Source organism: Vulpes vulpes, chromosome 1 (assembly GCF_048418805.1).
Source record: "Vulpes vulpes isolate BD-2025 chromosome 1, VulVul3, whole genome shotgun sequence".
NCBI lineage: Eukaryota > Metazoa > Chordata > Mammalia > Carnivora > Canidae > Vulpes > Vulpes vulpes.
Window position 1 is genome coordinate 127943048 of NC_132780.1, and position 16967 is coordinate 127960014.

Here is a 16967-nt window from a genome sequence, read left to right on the forward strand (position 1 = left end):
GCCCCTGGACTTCCTTGGCTTATAGATGCATCACTCCACTCCTCTGTCAACACATGGTGTCCTCCTTGTCTTCATACGGCCAGCTTCTTCTAGGGACATATCGTATGAGGGTCCCACCCTATTCCAGTATGACCTCGTGTTAATTTAACTAATTAGATCTGCACTTATCCTATTTCCAAATAAGTTTTCATGGGATCCCTGGGTGGCGCAGTGGTTTGGCGCTTGCCTTTGGCCCAGGGCGCGATCCTGGAGACCTGGGATTGAATCCCACATCAGGCTCCCAGTGCATGGAGCCTGCTTCTCCCTCTGCCTATGTCTCTGCCTCTCTCTCTCTCTCTCTCTCTGTGACTATCATAAATAAATAAAAATTAAAAAAAAACAAAAACAAATAAGTTTTCACTCCGAGGTACCCCAACATATCTTATTTTTTAAGGGGACACAATTCCATTTCAATCCATAGCAGGAAGCGACTTGCTTAATCTCTAGCACCTCAACTTTTCCCATCCGTACAGCTCCTGGTGCTGACACTGAATGGAGAGAGGCTGGTGGCCGGAGCGGACACACTCCCTCCGCTAGCCCTAGCTTCCCTTTATTTACAGCGTACTTCTGAGGTGGTTCCCAGGGCTTCAAAGTTCTGTCCTTTCCTGTACTCCACAGAATGCCTGTCTCCTCACACCATCCACAACAGCCCCAGCCTGGACACCCACTTTTCCTGACACCTTAGAGTCTCAAGCTCTGTCCTCTCATCAGAGTCCTGAGATCTTTCCTTCACACTCAGGCACAGAATAACTTGGACTTGGGGAGGGTGTGTGTGTGTGTGTGTGTGTGAGGTTTTGTTTTTTGGTGTGTTTTTTTTTTTCTTTTTTTCCTCCTTTGGGATTCTTCTTACCCAAGTACCTAGACAGCATCCAAGATTTCTGGCCTACTTCATCCAGTGTTGGGCAGCTGAGTACCTTAAGTGAATTTCCTAGATCTTTTAGGAAGACAGAGTTATGTACCACAATGGTACGACTTTATGCCTGCGATACCTTCCATAGGATCAGGAGCACGTGGGGAGAGGCCGGACTCCCAGGCGCCGGAGGCCCCAAGTCTCCAGGTCCAAGACCACACGCTATGGTCGTGTGACAGTGATGGCCAGGTCGCCCTCCTCGGCCCCTTCGCCGCTCCGGCGGTAAGACAGGTCAGGCTATCTCCAGGCTGGCATCCTATGATCTCACAAAAGTCAGGTTTCCGTGATGTCATACTAGGTCTCCAAGGCCCCTGCCAGTGCTGATGTTGCATGAATTCATGGTAGCTAAAAGTTTGCGGGTAAACGGGAGGGAAGGGGTGGCCCCTACGTGATCCCCCTAGAAGCCAGGCAACAGCTCTGTGGAGCAACGTCACCGGGAACACAGACCCCGGACGGGGGCAGCGCGGGGGCGGGAGGGGGCCGGGAGCGGCTTGACCCGCAGCACTCGTCCTCGGCGCCCCGGGCGGGGCGTGGCCAGCGGGCTCGTGGGCGTGGCCAGCGGGCCCGGGGCGTGGCGGGGGCGGGCTCCGCGCTGGCCCCGCCCCTCCCTAGATATCGCGAGAGGGCGGGTCCGCGCGGCGTCGGCGTCGGCGTCGCTCCCGCGCTGGGGCGCTAGGCCGGCTGTGCTCGGCGGCGGCGGGTGCCTGCGTCGCCACAGCGCTCCGGGCCGTCTCCGCGCAGCAGGCGCGGCCGCCTTGGCCCCCGGCGGGCTCCGCGGCTCCCGGCCAGTGCCTCCCCCTCCCGGCCCGCGCCGGGCAGCGACGCTGAGCCGACCGCCGGAGCGCCGGGCAATGGCGGCCTCCACGGCCTCGCACCGGCCCATCAAGGGGATCCTGAAGAACAAGGCTGCCGCGGCCTCCTCGGTGCTGGCCCCGGCCGAGCAGCCCGGCAGGAGCGTCGACGACGAGCTCAGGTGCGAGCCGGGGCGCGCTCCCTTCCCGCCCGCCCCGACCCAGACCCCGCCCGGACCGCGACGCCGGGCCCCACCCCCCGGACTCGGACCCCCGGACCCGGACCCCCGCCCCCGGGCCCCGACCCCGGACCGCGACCCCGGACCCCGGGCCCCACTCCCGGACTCGGACCCCCGACCCGAACCTGGACCGACCCCAGGCCCCCCTCCCCGACCCCGGGCCCCGACCCCCCCCCCCCGGGCCTCCCTCCCCGACCCCGGGCCCCGACCCCACCCCCGGCCCCAACCCCGCCCGGACCGCGACCACCCCTCGACCCAGACCCTGGGCCCAACCGCGGTCCCCCCTCTCCCGGCCGCGATCCCGGGCCCCCCTCCCCGGCCTCGACCGAGATCCCGGGCCCGACCGCGGACCCGGACCCCGGACCCCCCCAGCCCCGACCGCGGCCCCCGACCTCGACCCCGGACGGCGCCCCCCCCCCCCCCAAGCCCCGGACCCGACCGCGGACCACCACCCCCTCCCCCAGCCCCGGCCCCGCCCCGGCCCCGTCCGCGGACCCCTCCACCCCGGACCTGGCCCCGACCCGGCCCCCGACCTCGACCCCGGACGGCGCCCCCTTCCCCCCCCGGCCCTGGCCCCGGCCCCGGCCCCGACCACGACCCCCCGGGTCCCCGCTCGCCCGCCGGGCCGCCGGCACAGGGACCAGGGACCGTCGCGGCAGGAGCTGTGACGTTGGCCGCTTTCTAACCCTCTTTAAAAGGTGTCCGCGCACACGGAGTGTTTTTTAAGCAAACACCTGACCTTTGAGCTTTGGGGAATCGGGACTACTCAAGAAAGTCTCAAAGATTCACCTGTTAAGCCTTTGCTATTTCTTAACCTCGTATCCGAGGCTTTTAAAATTCTTCAGGAATAAAAACCTTTGCTTGGCTTGAGAGCCCTTTAGGGTCTAGTCTAGGGCCAATACGTAAAAGAGACCCTTTCCCCCTGTTTGTCTGATGGAGCTTCCACAGTCGTTCCTTTTTAGGGGAACATTATCCGAAGCATCGAGCCACCCCCACGTCCTAGGTCGTGGTTTGTCATTATCTCTACGCTAAGAGAAACCGAGAATTTTCGAGTCTTTGGTCTGTATTTAATGGAAATCTGCTTATTGCCGATTAGTTTTGCATCTGCAACGAGAGTTTGGAGCGTTTTCTAGTCTTTGTTCCTCTTGGAAGACGTAAGCTCAGAACAACGGAGAGGAGCAGCTTGCAGTGGTCCAGGGGTGTTGGACATACTCACCCTGTAAAAAATGCCCCACAGCATTGTGTGTGATAGGAAATAATCGGAAACGATCCAAGGACTTAAGCAATGAAGAAGGACTCGTGTTAATTATGGTACATTGATGTAATGAAACCACATACCACTCTTAAAAAGAGCAAGGTAGATGTCCGTGCACAGCAGATACCCCAGGTGCAGTGCTCAATGGAAAGAGAGTAGTACCGTACGCCTAGTGTAAAATACACCCCTGGATTAGAAGTGCTAGGAGCCTTGGGTGTTACAAGATACTAAAAACACAAAGATTCTGTATTCTAGAAACCAGGCTTAAGAGAAGACATCGTCGAAATCTGTAAAGCTGTAGAGCTAAAACAACGGCATTTGTAAAAACTTGGAATATTGCAACTGGAGCACACCTGTTTAAATATCAGTTTAGGACTATAAAAGGAGCCACTCCTTGGTGGTGGTAAATTTATAGATTTGTTTTACCTTGGAGGAAACATTAAGTAGGATGACAGCTTAGAATCATAGCCCCTCTGGGATTGGAAAGGACCTTAATGTGTCTCACAACTCCTGCACTCCCACTCTCTTGGATGCTTGACTTAAATTCTCTAACAAGAAATTTTCAAGCCTCTATTTTGGGTACACTGCTTCAAATGGGAATTGGTGAGGAATGATGGTTGTAGGTTACTGAATTAAGAAAACAGAATCTCCCGGGAACATGGGGAAGGCAGGAAGACTAAGATAGTTAACAAAGCCAACTTTAGAAAGCTCTTGCACAGTTTCAGAGTATTGGACAGCAAGAGTATCCTCCTCACGGGCATTATGTTATTTAGTTATTCTTGGTGTGAGCTGCTTTTTGTTTGGCTACCAAGTGGCTTATTGTTTTCTTCTCTTTCTCTTCCTTATCTTTACTTATTCTTTTTATTTCTTTTTAAAGATTTTATTTATTTATTTATTCATGAGAGACACAGAAGCAGAGACAGAGGGAGAAACAGGCTCCCTGCAGGGAGCCCGATGTGGGACTCGATCTCTGGACCCAGGATCACGCCCTGAGCAGAAGGCAGACGCTCAACTGCTGAGCCACCCAGGTGTCCCTTATCTTTATTTTCTTTTCTCAACTTTCATCTGCCATAATTTCCTGGTCTTAATGGGTTAGCCTCTTTCTGTAATTGGCTAAGGTTTACTTCCAGGTCTTTCTACCTTGAAAGCCACTATTCTAGGCTGCTAGAAGGACAGATTATCCCTGGGTGGCTCAGCGTTTTAGCGCCTGCATTTGGCCCAGGTCTTGATTCTGGGATCTCCAGATCAGTCCTGCATCAGGCTCCCTGCATGGAGCTTGCTTCTCTCTCTGTGTCTCTGCCTCTCTCTCTCTCTCTCTGTGTGTGTGTGTGTGTGTCTCTCATGAATAAATAAATAAAATCTTAAAAAGGGGGGGAGCTATTTGCAAGGTTCCAAGGTGGATCATTTTGATTGACTTATCTAGTTAGAGGGTTAGACAGCACTTAAATCTTCAAAAGGAACTACTAAACTCGAATTCATGGAGGTTCATGAGGGTTGTAATTAACTAGTAAAAGGGGATGGACATTTTCATTATTAGTGTTATCTGACTAAAGCAAAGAAAACTTTTAATACAGTACATATTATGTCACAGCTTATGCAAACATAATTAGCAACTTTATGAGAGCCTTTTTGAGCAGAAATGATAAAAGTATAATTGAACCCTCTTTGTAATGTTTGTCATTTAATTACGAGTATTCCCCTTTTCCTATAAAAATGACTGAGAAGGGCAGCCCCAGTGGTCCAGCCCTTTAGCGCCGCCTTCGCCCCCAGGGGTGTGATCCTGGATCCTGGGATCGAGTCCCATGTCGGGCTCCCTGCATGGAGCCTGCTTCTCCCTCTGCCTTTGTCTCTGCCTCTCTCTGTATCTGTTGTGAATAAATAAAATCTTAGAAAAAAAATAAAAAGGATTGAGAATAAATAGTTCTTTTAATTACAATATACTTAAAATCCAGAAACTAGTGAGTGTAGTGTAATGATTTAACTTTAAATGTTGGAACAGAGTATAAGGCAAAAGACTCCTATTATGAAAATGACCAGGATCTAAGTCAATTCTTGTTATTCTCAGTAGTTCTGTTCTATATAATCACCACAAATTCTGAATTAGTGAATACTGAACCATTGTGCCTAGGGGAAGTAGAGTTAGGTTCCTTGCACTTAGAACACTCGACAGCACTTTAGCAGTACATTTGGGAGCCATTTAAAACAACGCAGTCAACAAAACACAAAAAATAAAAAAATGGTACTAAATGGACTGCAGAAGAGATACTTCTAGTTGAGAGCTGGAACAACAAGAAAAATATCAATCACCTTGTTTAACAGCTGGGAAGATATAGCGACTCAGAATTTTTCTGGTCCTGTGCATGTCTGTGAGAGAGAAAGTACCTCACGTACTGATTTTGGAGGTAACAAATTTTATCAAGTAGGCAAATTTGCAAATACAGAATCTGCAAATGACTCTTTATTGGTGCCTTTATCAAGTAAAATGCAGTGGTAATTTCCTTTTTCTGTACATACTACTTCATCCCCTCTTCATTAGTTCTGAGGATATTGTTCAACATATCATTGTATTTAACATGAATAGATGTTACCAACGGATTTTTTCTAAGGTCAGAAGTTGAGTTGTCTTATTCCAAGTATCTCTAAGCTTTTTTATTATGTATCTTTTTAGTAGGAAAAATTCAAATATTCTTCAGATATGTTTGTTTATAATATATCTCATATATTACTATCATTACATAATGTTTCAAGGCTCACTGTACACTTAAAGTGAGATTCGTATAATGCCATGTTTCAAATAGTCTTAAAATTTTTTTTAACCTATTCTTGTCAAACTTTTTTTTTGTCTCAGTGCTGTTATTTTCTTTTCTATTTATGCTTTGAATTGGTACTGTTACCTTCAGTGAATGGTCTCTTGTCATGCCATTTTTTGAGGGTTAGTTCAATTACAGCTGGGTAGAATCTGTAAATCCCCATAATCAGGAATAGATAAATCTCAGTATATTGTATCACAGTATTAGTTAGAACATCAGTGTCATCTCCTATGATGTTAGAACTCCCGTGCTATCAGGATACCTTGAATATGGTGTATAACTTACAAAGGTCTAAAATAATAGATGTATTGAGTAGCTATGTGCATTTCATCAAATACAAAAACCATTGATTCTAAAATATACCATGATTTTATGTACCACCAGAAAAGAAAATACTATCAGTTATAAGATGCTATCCATTTTAAAATGTTTTCAGAGGGATTAAAATGAGAATGTGCATTTTGAATTGAAGATAAGAAATTAAATGTTACTAAAATCTATTTTTTGAGAAGTGTTATTACAGATTAGTGATTAATCTGGGGTAGAGTGCCTAGGTTTGGATACTTTTTTTTTAATTCAGTTAGTCTGTCTACTACTTAGTAATTCTGTGACTTCCAGTGACTTGTACGTTATATCCATGCATAGTTTAATTATTAAACAAGTTAGCAAATGTAAGGTGTTTAACTCAGTACCTCATCCTCAAATGTTAATCTTATTCAAGTAGAAATAAATGTAGGAATCTAATTTTTCCCCCATCTCAGTAGGTTGTTTTATACAATATGCTTTGAAGTCACTATGTTCTATTCAAATTCTATATTACTCTTAGGTAATGTAGGCAAATTCTGCTTGAAAACATTGCACTTGAATTAATTTCCTTTAATATAATTTTAAATAAACATGCTTCAACTTCGTCTTTTTCTGCCTCTAAAGGGATACAGGTTCTAAAGCCTTGCTGAGTAAAGTTTTCCAAAAGTGACTTTTTGATTACTGATTGCTTTTATTGTCAACTGTTACTTTAATTGTTCAGTAATTGTGCCAAGCTTCAAAGTCTTGTATTTTGTCAACTTATGTATGTTGAATCTTTATATAAAGAAAAAAACCATTTCTTGAAGTGTGCAATTAAAGTTTAACACCTTGAAGCAAAATCCTGCTTCCTACTTCAAGCATGGCTTAAAACTTATCAAATGAGCAAGTCACAAGCAACAAGGAGTACAAGTAGGTCTTTGAGGTGGTATCATATGAGCTATCAGAGTGAAAGTGAGAAGGGGTGACTTTTTCTAGACCAGATTTGGACTGCAGGAAATCCAGTCTTCCAAGAGGGAGAAGGAACATGAAACACCAGCGGGTGCTTTCATCCTCCCAGCAGATCTGTGATGTAAGTGGTGGTGCCCCTATTTTTCCTAGGTAGAGATAATGAACTACAGAAGGTCATACAAGCAGTTTGGCATTAAACTCACTTTCTTCACCTTTTGGATTTTGCTACTCTATAACTAACATTAATTCTGCCAAAATGTTATAGATGCTAATTTCCATATTTAGTGTTCTCTCCTGACAGTTTTCTTCTACTTCATTACTTTCCACCTAAGAATTCCTGGCATGCTTTGTAGCCTAGTGTTTTATGGCCTTATTTAAATTTATGTTTTTGCAAGATATTGTTCTCTTCTTTGGAGCTGAATAATTCCAAGAATATCTATTGCTCTTAGTATTGTGTTGAGGAAGTGGAGTAAATCTTTGAATATATGAAACTTTAGTTCTTTTATTATTAATTATTTTATTTTTTTTTTTTACTTTTTTTTTACTTTAGTTCTTTTAATAGTGGAAAGTAAACTACAGGACAGGAAGAATTTGAGTTACATACAATGTGATTATAATGTTAATATCTGATATATATCTTTGGTTTACATATACATAACATGGTTTAAGTCTTTAAGTTTGAGTAAGTTCTTTATGTTTTCCTACAACATTGTAAGTCTATATATTAATATATGAGAACTTGCTCATATTTAAATGTAAAGAACTTAGATATATAAGAGAAGATTTTCAATAGAAAGGCAAAGGATATTAACATAATTCATAAAAGGAAAGGAAAGTGACCAGCATTTTTTCATATTTATAAGGTAATGATCAAAGAAACATCAAATAGTTTTTAAATGATGATTTGTTCCTGCTCAGGTGGAGATAACATATACACAAATACCCAATTTGGCAAAGTTTTGGTAACTACTGGGGGCATTACATATTGTTCTCTCCTTTAAAACTATTTGGCAATGTGGAGTGAACCCTAAAGCTCTTGATAAATGTTAACCCAGATATGCCGATCTAGGAAATTATCCTAAAAATATCATTGAATAGAATATGCACAAGTATGTTCATTTCTGCTTCATTCTTGATAGGAAAAACTTGGATTCAATGTAAATATCTAAGATTTGGTGAATGGTTTATTATTGAGTATTATGCAGTTTTTAAAAACTAAAGACTTGAGATGCCTGGGTGGCTCAGCAGTTGAGCATCTGCCTTCAGCCCAGGGCGTGATCTTGGGGTCCCGGGATCCAGTCCCATGTCGGGCTCCCTGCAGGGAGCTTGCTTCTCCCTCTGCCTGTGTCTCTGCCTCTGCCTCTGTCTCTCTCGTGAATAAATAAATAAATAAAACCTTTTTAAAAATAAGTAAATAAAAACTAAAGATTAGAAAATACAAATGGCTTATAATAAAATATATATACTAATAGCTTCCGTATTAGCATATGCATTTTTATATGGTGTGTCTACTATTTTATATATGTCTGTACACAGTATTTATATTTTTATATATTTTGATAGCTTATATATTTTATGTAATATGTGTTACATAATGAAAGAATTTGCAGAAGTCAAAACTGTTAGTGGGTTAGGGTGGTGGGATTATATCATTATTAAATTTTATCCTCAATTTTAAGAAAGCCTTTCTGCTTGTATCCTTTAGTTCTGTTTTCCCTGTTATCTTACAAAACAGATATATGGAGTATTTGGGTTTCCACCCATTAGAGAAGCCTTTTAAACTCCTAATGACCTATATCATTCTTCTGTCTTAATCGGTAATGATAAGAAGTTTCCACTTTTAATTCAGTATTGTTAACATCATTTAGGAAATAACTTGTTTCATTTTGAAGTTAGGGAGTACCTAACAAGGTTATTAATATGTGTATATTTTAAAGTTTTTTTTTTTAAAGATTTTATTTATTTATTCATGAGAGACGCAGAGAGAGAGGCAGAGATACAGGTAGAAGGAGAAACAGCCTTCCCGCAAGGAGCCCAATATGGGATTCAATCCTGATCCCAGGATCATGCCCTGAGCCAAAGGCAGACGCTCAACCCCTGAGCCATCCAAGTATGCCTATTTTAAAGTATTTTAGGGCAGCCCAGGGCTGCCTAGGGCTTAGCCGTTTAGCGCCGCCTTCAGCCTAGGGTGTGATCCTGGAGCCCTGGGATTGAGTCCCATGTTGGGCTCCCTCTATGGAGCCTGCTTCTCCCTCTGCCTGTGTCCCTATGTCTGTTTCTCTCTCTCTCTCTCCCTCCCTCCCTCCCTCATAAAAAATAAAATCTTTAAAAAAAAATAAAGTATTTTAAATGTAATGTAATACAAACATGGGAAGGTGTGTTAAATGTAATTCTAAAGTTTAAGAAATTATGAAATTATAAATTATTATGTGTTCTATAAAATGCCCCCTGTAATCACCTTCCTAGTCAAGAAAAAGAATGTTTCCATCACTTCAGGAATGTCCTCTGCTGTTTCCAATCTCAGTCTTTCCTCTCCTGGCCCCCAACATAACTGTCTTGACTTTTATGGTAATCACATAAGTGTATACATCCCTGTACTCTTTAGTTTTGCCAGCTTTTGAACTTTATATAGAGATGTGCTGGCTTTGTTTTACAGTATCTTTACTAGGAAATCTTAATAGGACTCTATTAATACAGGTTTTATAAAACTTTTACCTGTCCTTTTGTTTCTGACTGGCATTTATCCTCAGCTCTCATTTCAAGCATTTGTCTCAGGCGGGAATGTTTAATTACAGTATCCTGGGTCTCTCTTTGCTTCCTAATTGGATTCCTTTCTTCACAAACTTTTTTGAGGGTTAGTTCAATTACAGCTGGATAGAATCTGTAAATCCCCATAATCAGGAATAGATAAATCTCAGTATATCATATCACACTGTTCATCTAGTTAGAACATTTCTGATTTTCCTAAAGCATGTGTACATTTCACCATGATTCATGTCTGCTGTCTAAATCTTTAGAAATCAGGATCCCTGGGTGGCTCAGTGGTTTAGAACCTGCCTTTGGCCCAAGGCGTGATCCTGGGGTCCCCGGATCGAGTCCCCCATCGGGCTCCCTGCATGGAGCCTGCTTCTCCCTCTGCCTGGGTCTCTGCCTCTCTCTCTCTGTCTGTGTCTCTCGTGAGTAAATACATAAAATCTTTAGAAATGTATCTCTTCACTATGAGTTTCCTTATATAGCGTGAGTAGACCTAGCCATTTAGAAAGCAAAGCTTTCTAAAATATCACAGAAATATCACAGAAATTTGTAGATAAGAACTAGTTAGCCAAGTGTCTGAAACTAGACTTAGTTGAATACGAAACTGGTTGCTTTTTAGAAAAATTCATTCTGAATTTTGCATGGCAAGGTGGAAGGCATTCAGTACAAAAGCAGTTTTAAACATTTCTTCAAGACCATCCCAGCATTAAGGGATATTCCTATTAGTGAAGTAAACCAGATATTCTTCCTTGCAACCAAAGAACATTATGCCAAAAACTAAATTGTATGCAGACTCACATTACACGCATTTAAGTTTTTGATGTAATGATTTTAACTATAATTATTTTGATTCTTACACACCATATTGAAATGTTAAAAAAAAGTAAGTTGGTTCTTTTAAACCAATTTTTTAAATATTAGTAATGAACAGAATAAATAAAATACTGTATTACCATATAGTAGACTTTTTAAAAAATAGATATCAGTAAAAGCAAGAAGTCCTTCCAGAGAAAAAAATAAACATTTCTTCAGAATGACCTTTCTCAACCCATTCTCTGCAGTGCTAAGTGAGATAGTTTCAGGAAATTTAACCTAAAACTTTAGATTTTAAAGTCCTAAAACCTTCTTATGTTTGTATGGTACTTTTTTTTATTTGTTTATTTAATTTATTTTATTTTTATTTTATTTTTTGTATGGTACTTTTATAATTTGATGTCACAGACATTATTTCAGTTGATTCTCACAACAATCCTGTATTGTAATAAAGGCTGTTACTAAAACTCCCATATTATGATTTCCATGTAGAGTAAATATAGCCCAAGAGTGGGTGTTTGTTGGACTTGCCTGTAGTCACAGGACTAGTGAAAGGTAACTAGAACTTGAACCTTAAACATCTATCTCCCAGTTAAGCTGTTGTTGTGTTTTTTTTTTTTTTTTTTTTTACTGCCACAAGACCAATTATGTATTAACTCAGCAGCTACACACCTAAAGAAATCAATATTATAAAGAGGGTTTAATTTTCCCAGTTTAGTTCACTCAAGTGTTTTTGTTTTGTTTTTTGTTTTTGTTTTTGTTTTTTAGTCTAGTAAGATTTAAATTTGATTAGTTGAAATTTCAGGTCCATTCCATGCTGAGTTTAGAAAGGGGAAAAAAACTAATAAATCTTGTTTCTGTGTTTCAGTTAATGACTGATATGTCTTGATTTTTAGCTTCTTAACAAGCTTTTAAGATTTTGACTGTTTCGTGGTGAGGAGACATTAGGTAACTTCTGACTGCTTTTTGGGGAAAAGTGGGAGTTGTAGTTTCTGTCACTTGTGGAGTATGTCTGGACCAACCTTTGCCTCTTGATAAAACAAAGGGTAGGTACCTGAAGTTGTAGTTGAAGTGTACTTAGTCTGTAGTGGAATATTAATCAGCTTTGAAAAGGAAGGAAATTTTGATTTGTGCTACTGCACAGATGAACCTTGAAGCCATTAAGTGATATAAACTAGTCACAAAAGAACAAATGCTGTATGAGTCTATTTATATGAGGTATCCGGAATAGTTAAATTTGTAGAAACAAAATGGAATGGTGGTTGCCTGGGGCTAGGAGAGGGGAGCATAGAGAGTTAGTGTTCAGCGGGTAGTTTCAGTTGGGGATGATGAAGAAGGCCTGAAGATGGATGGTGGTGGTGGTGGTTTCACAACAATATGAATGCGCTTAATGCAGAACTGCTATACACTTAAAGATGGTTAAAATGGTGAATTTTATGTTATGCATGTTTTACTGCGATAAAATATGAAGAAGAAAAAAGTGCTTGGTCTGAAATAGGGACACTGAATACTTTGGAGAAGAAAGCAAGAGAATGTAAAAGGCTCACCTGTCAGGAGCAGGCACCTGTAGTTTTAAGATGGCTCAGGGCATGGAGAAGGGAATATGGTGTTAAGGTTTAAGTATGTCATTTTTCAAGAGCATTTCAGAATCTGGGTGTTGGTAGATTTAGGAAGATTAAAAATATCTACGGTAAAACCTCCAATGTGGGCAAATGCAGAAAAGATGTGAATATGTATAAACTCTACATTGATTCTTTTTTTTTTTTTTTTTTTAAGATTTTATTCATTCATGAGAGACAGAGAGAGAGAGAGAGAGAGAGAGAGAGAGAGAGAGGCAGGCAGAGGGAGAAGCAGGCTCCATGCAGGGAGCCTGACATGGGACTGGATCCCGAGACCCCAGGACCATGCCCTGGGCTGAAGGCGGTGCCAAACCGCTGAGCCACCGGGGCTGCCTGCCCTACATTGATTCTTACAGTAGTTTTATTTTCAAGTTAGCAACCGACCTGTACACGTAGCAAAATATTGTTGGTTGGCAGAAAGATCTTTGATGTCCTTTTTAATGAGTAGATCTGAAAAGTTTGTAATTAAGTCATCTAATTACTTAGCACCTTAAAAGCTGTGTAAATATTTTGTTGAATGGATATTAATATGGATGTTCATAAAACACATTTTTATTTAAGTAGGTTTATCTCAAGTAACCTGAATGTACCATTTCTTAGCACATTCTTATTTTTCTAGATTAAAAAAACTGAACTGTAATTTTGTTTGCAATCTAAATCTTTATTGATGGTATTTAAATTTAATGAGGTATTCCCTGTAGTTTTATTTTTTTTAATCTATATATACTGATTCTATCAGCTTTATTTTTTTTTTTTAAGGATTTTATTTATTTGTTCATGAGAGAGACAGAGACCCAGGCAGAGGGAGAAGCAGACTCCATGCAGGGAGCCCGATGTGGGACTCCATCCCAGGTCTCCAGAATCACGCCCTGGGCTGAAGGCTGTGCCAAACTGCCGAGCCACCCAGGCTGCCCCTCCCTGTAGTTTTATGTTCTAATTCTTTTGATTGTTTCTTGGATAGCTCTGAAAAAAGTAGGTGAAGGAAGTATTTGTCCTTTTTTTAAAAAAAATTATTTATTTTGTGTGTGTGTGTCGCAGCCTTCTTTAAGAAAGTTTTGAGTGATGTGGGGATTAAAAACAAGAGCATCCCTGAACTTCACCTTCCCTCCAACCAGTTCCCTCCAAATTGCCTGCCGCCACAACCTTTGCATTCCCGAGTCCTTTCTTTGAGAATGAAGAACTTAATCCCCAAGCCCCAGGTCCTCTCTCACTGGCTCTCCCCTTTCCTCTGGCCCCCATTCCTGGGAAAGGCTGGCATCTTAGTTTGAACCCATGGGAGAGCCCAGAGTGGTGACAGACACAGAGGGAAAGGCTTCACTCTCAGGGAGAGGGACTGAGAAGTACAATGCAGTGAAGTGAGGGGCCCCATAGCTTGGGGTACCCAAATGGAACCCTGGTACCCCGGAGAAAGGGCACGCAGCAGCCTCAGAATCCTCTCATTGCTAATGGTCACTGCTTGATTGTTTGCCCTTCTGCCAACCATTGCAGAACCATGCTCAGACCACATCCTTCTCAAGCCCGAGCTGCTGGGCATTGTGGTTGATTGGCTGCAGGGTGGGTGTCAGGCACTGCAGGCATGTGTTCTCCAGGTTGCCTCTCACTTGGTTCTCGATCCTTGTTAGCTTTCTCTTTCAGGCCTGCACAAGGGTCTCTGCTTTGCATAACTCTTGTACATTTTTGTTGTTGTCAGCTTCCCCCACCCACTTCTGCAGCAAGGGCCTTCCTACAGAGATTTGATGTCCTGGGATTCCTCAGGGTTTTGCTCCATCTTCTTATCCGGCTTTACAGCCCCAAGTGGAGTTGCGCTGGGCTGGGCAGGGGTTGGGGAGGCCCCTTCAGAGTCGCTCTCCACTTGAGCTGTTTGGCTCCCTGGTGGCCCTCCAGGCCACTTTGGGGCACTAACCCCACTCCAACCTGAGGTCTACAGTAGGCCATCCTTTCAAAGAACTCATACGGCAGAAGGGCACAGGGAAATCCCCCACACCTCAGTACCTGGCTCAACCCCTGGCCTGATTCCTGACCCATCAGGAGGAGGGTCAACCCAGCCAGGTTCTGATCTTCCAGGCTCATTGTCTCCACCACCAGACAGGGGTGAGCAGGCCAGATGGGAAGCCTGGTGTCCTGCCATGACAACAGAAATGGGAACGGAAGCACCCCAAGCCAGGGGTGTGGAAAAATCTCATAATTTATTAAACTGTTACCAATATAGAGTAGATGAAAAATTTTCAACTACTGAGATCATGTAGTGTATAAGTAATTTTGCTATTATTACTTCTATAGGCCAGATGAAGACTAAGCATGTCATAATGTAATGGTGTCTTGAGTGTCTGGTAAAAATTCTGAATAGGGTGTTTTTAATATGTGGGCACTAAGTATTCTATAAAATATTTATTTGATTGTAATTACTTATGGCTTTTACCCTATGTCATTTTCTTTTCCAAGAAAGTATATATAAAAATAGAAGCTAGCAGATAGTTGAATTGTGGGATTTGGATGTTTGTCAATTTTAGATGTGTACATTTTTTATCTTTTACTTCACTGAGGAAATTTTTTTCTTTTTAATTTTAGTAAAAAATCCCAGAAGTGGGATGAAATGAACATCCTGGCAACATATCATCCAGCAGACAAAGACTATGGTTTAATGAAAATAGATGAACCTAGCACTCCTTACCATAGGTAATGTTTTGTAGGCATCCTTCCTTTTTTACTTCCAGTTTGCATTCCTATGAGCTTCTAGGTAACAGCTGGTTTAAGTTTTTGTTTGATTTTATGTTTGTTACCCGAGCACTAATCAATAACCAACTGCATATTTCTGTAATATATAACTTTAAAATTTGGGAGATCTAAATAAATAAATAAATAAATAAATAAAATAAAATTTGGGAGATCTAAGGGCGCCTGGGTGGCTCAGTCGGTTAAGCCTCCTGACTTGATTTAGGCTCAGATCATGACCTCAGGGTCATGAAATCAGGCTCTACACTGGGCATGGAGCCTGTTTAAGATTCCCTTTCCCTCTCACTCTGCCCCTCCCCCAGCCTCCCTTCTCTCCCCCCTCTCTTTAAAAAAAAAAAAATTGGGAATCTATTTTGTACATTATAGTAGTGGTAAGTGTTTATTTGTAGCAACTGAGTGGTCCCTAGCCACTGATGATGCACACAAATTAGTAACTTTTGCCTTCCTTAAAATAATCTTTTTTTTTTTTTTTATTTTTTTTTTTATTTTTTTTATTTTTTTTTTTTTTCCTTAAAATAATCTTATTTATAAAAAGGAAGATCTGAGGATTGGGCTTGTTTGCTTTCTAAGAAATCAGGGGCTTAATCTCTGCAGAAAAGGATAACTTCACAGCTTTTTTTTTTTAACCCATTCAAAGACCCAAGTGGTCATTATTATTATTCTATGTCCTTATTTTTAAAATGAGATAATATTGAATTTCTGATAATTACGTTATGATTATTGGCAGTTTTGAATCTTCCAGAATTTTTTAAATGAATTGTAAGATTATAGTGTTTGGCAATAATTAATATGAAGACAAAAATAATGTACCAGTAAGCATTATGAAAAGATACAGATTCTAAGTAGTAGAAATACCCAATACAGATCATGCCCAAATTTGCATTGAAAAAGATTTCCAGGGATCCCTGGGTGGCGCAGCGGTTTGGCGCCTGCCTTTGGCTCGGGGCTTGATCCTGGAGACCCGGGATCGAGTCCCACGTCGGGCTTCCGGTGCATGGAGCCTGCTTCTCCCTCTGCCTGTGTCTCTGCCTCTCTCTCTCTCTGACTATCATAAATAAATTTAAAAAAAAAAAAATTAAAAAAAAAAAAAAAGATTTCCAGGAATGAAATGCCTTGTCTATGAAGGAAGGTAATATAAATCCAAGAGTTACTATTATTTTTTTTTTTTAAATTTTTATTTATGATAGTCACAGAGAGAGAGAGAGAGAGGCAGAGACACAGGCAGAGGGAGAAGCAGGCTCCATGCACCGGGAGCCCGACGTGGGACTCGATCCCGGGTCTCCAGGATCGCGCCCTGGGCCAAAGGCAGGTGCCAAACCGCTGCGCCACCCAGGGATCCCCCCAAGAGTTACTATTAAACTAGAGTTATGAAAGTCTATATTTTGAATCAGTGAATGAAAACTTTGGAAGATAACTTGAGATAACTTATAACTTGATAGCAAAAACAGTAAAAACAAGAACAAACAAAGATTTTGACAAAGGTAGAAATAATGGAATAGGTACAGGTGCTGAAACTCAATACTAATAAAGCTTGAGGGGAGAAATAGACATATCATTTATGAAAAATTTATACCCTTACTTTTCTTCTAATTACAAGAATATACTTTAAAACATATATTAAAGCTCTTATTGTGCCAGAAGCCACACTTACAGCTTTCTTCCATTTCAGGAATGGTAGTAGATAGATTTCTTCCATCCTCCCAAAGATGACAAGGGTATCATGTGATGCTTAGCATCCTGGGACCTAAAG

General features: G+C 41.9%; 1 protein-coding gene and 1 pseudogene across 1 annotated transcript in view; one reads left to right on the forward strand and one right to left on the reverse strand.

Annotated features, from left to right (window-relative positions):
* The first annotated feature begins 1587 nt into the window (after window positions 1-1587).
* PPP1R2 (protein phosphatase 1 regulatory inhibitor subunit 2) overlaps window positions 1588-16967 on the forward strand; it is a 29005-nt gene continuing 13625 nt past the window's right edge. Inside the window, exons 1-2 of the mRNA XM_025990327.2 lie at window positions 1588-1922; window positions 15053-15160. Coding sequence (XP_025846112.1) covers window positions 1801-1922; window positions 15053-15160 — 230 coding nt within the window. The 5' untranslated portion in view covers window positions 1588-1800. The remainder of the gene's footprint in view (window positions 1923-15052; window positions 15161-16967) is intronic.
* LOC112913546 (POU domain, class 5, transcription factor 1 pseudogene) lies at window positions 13744-15019 on the reverse strand (annotated as a pseudogene).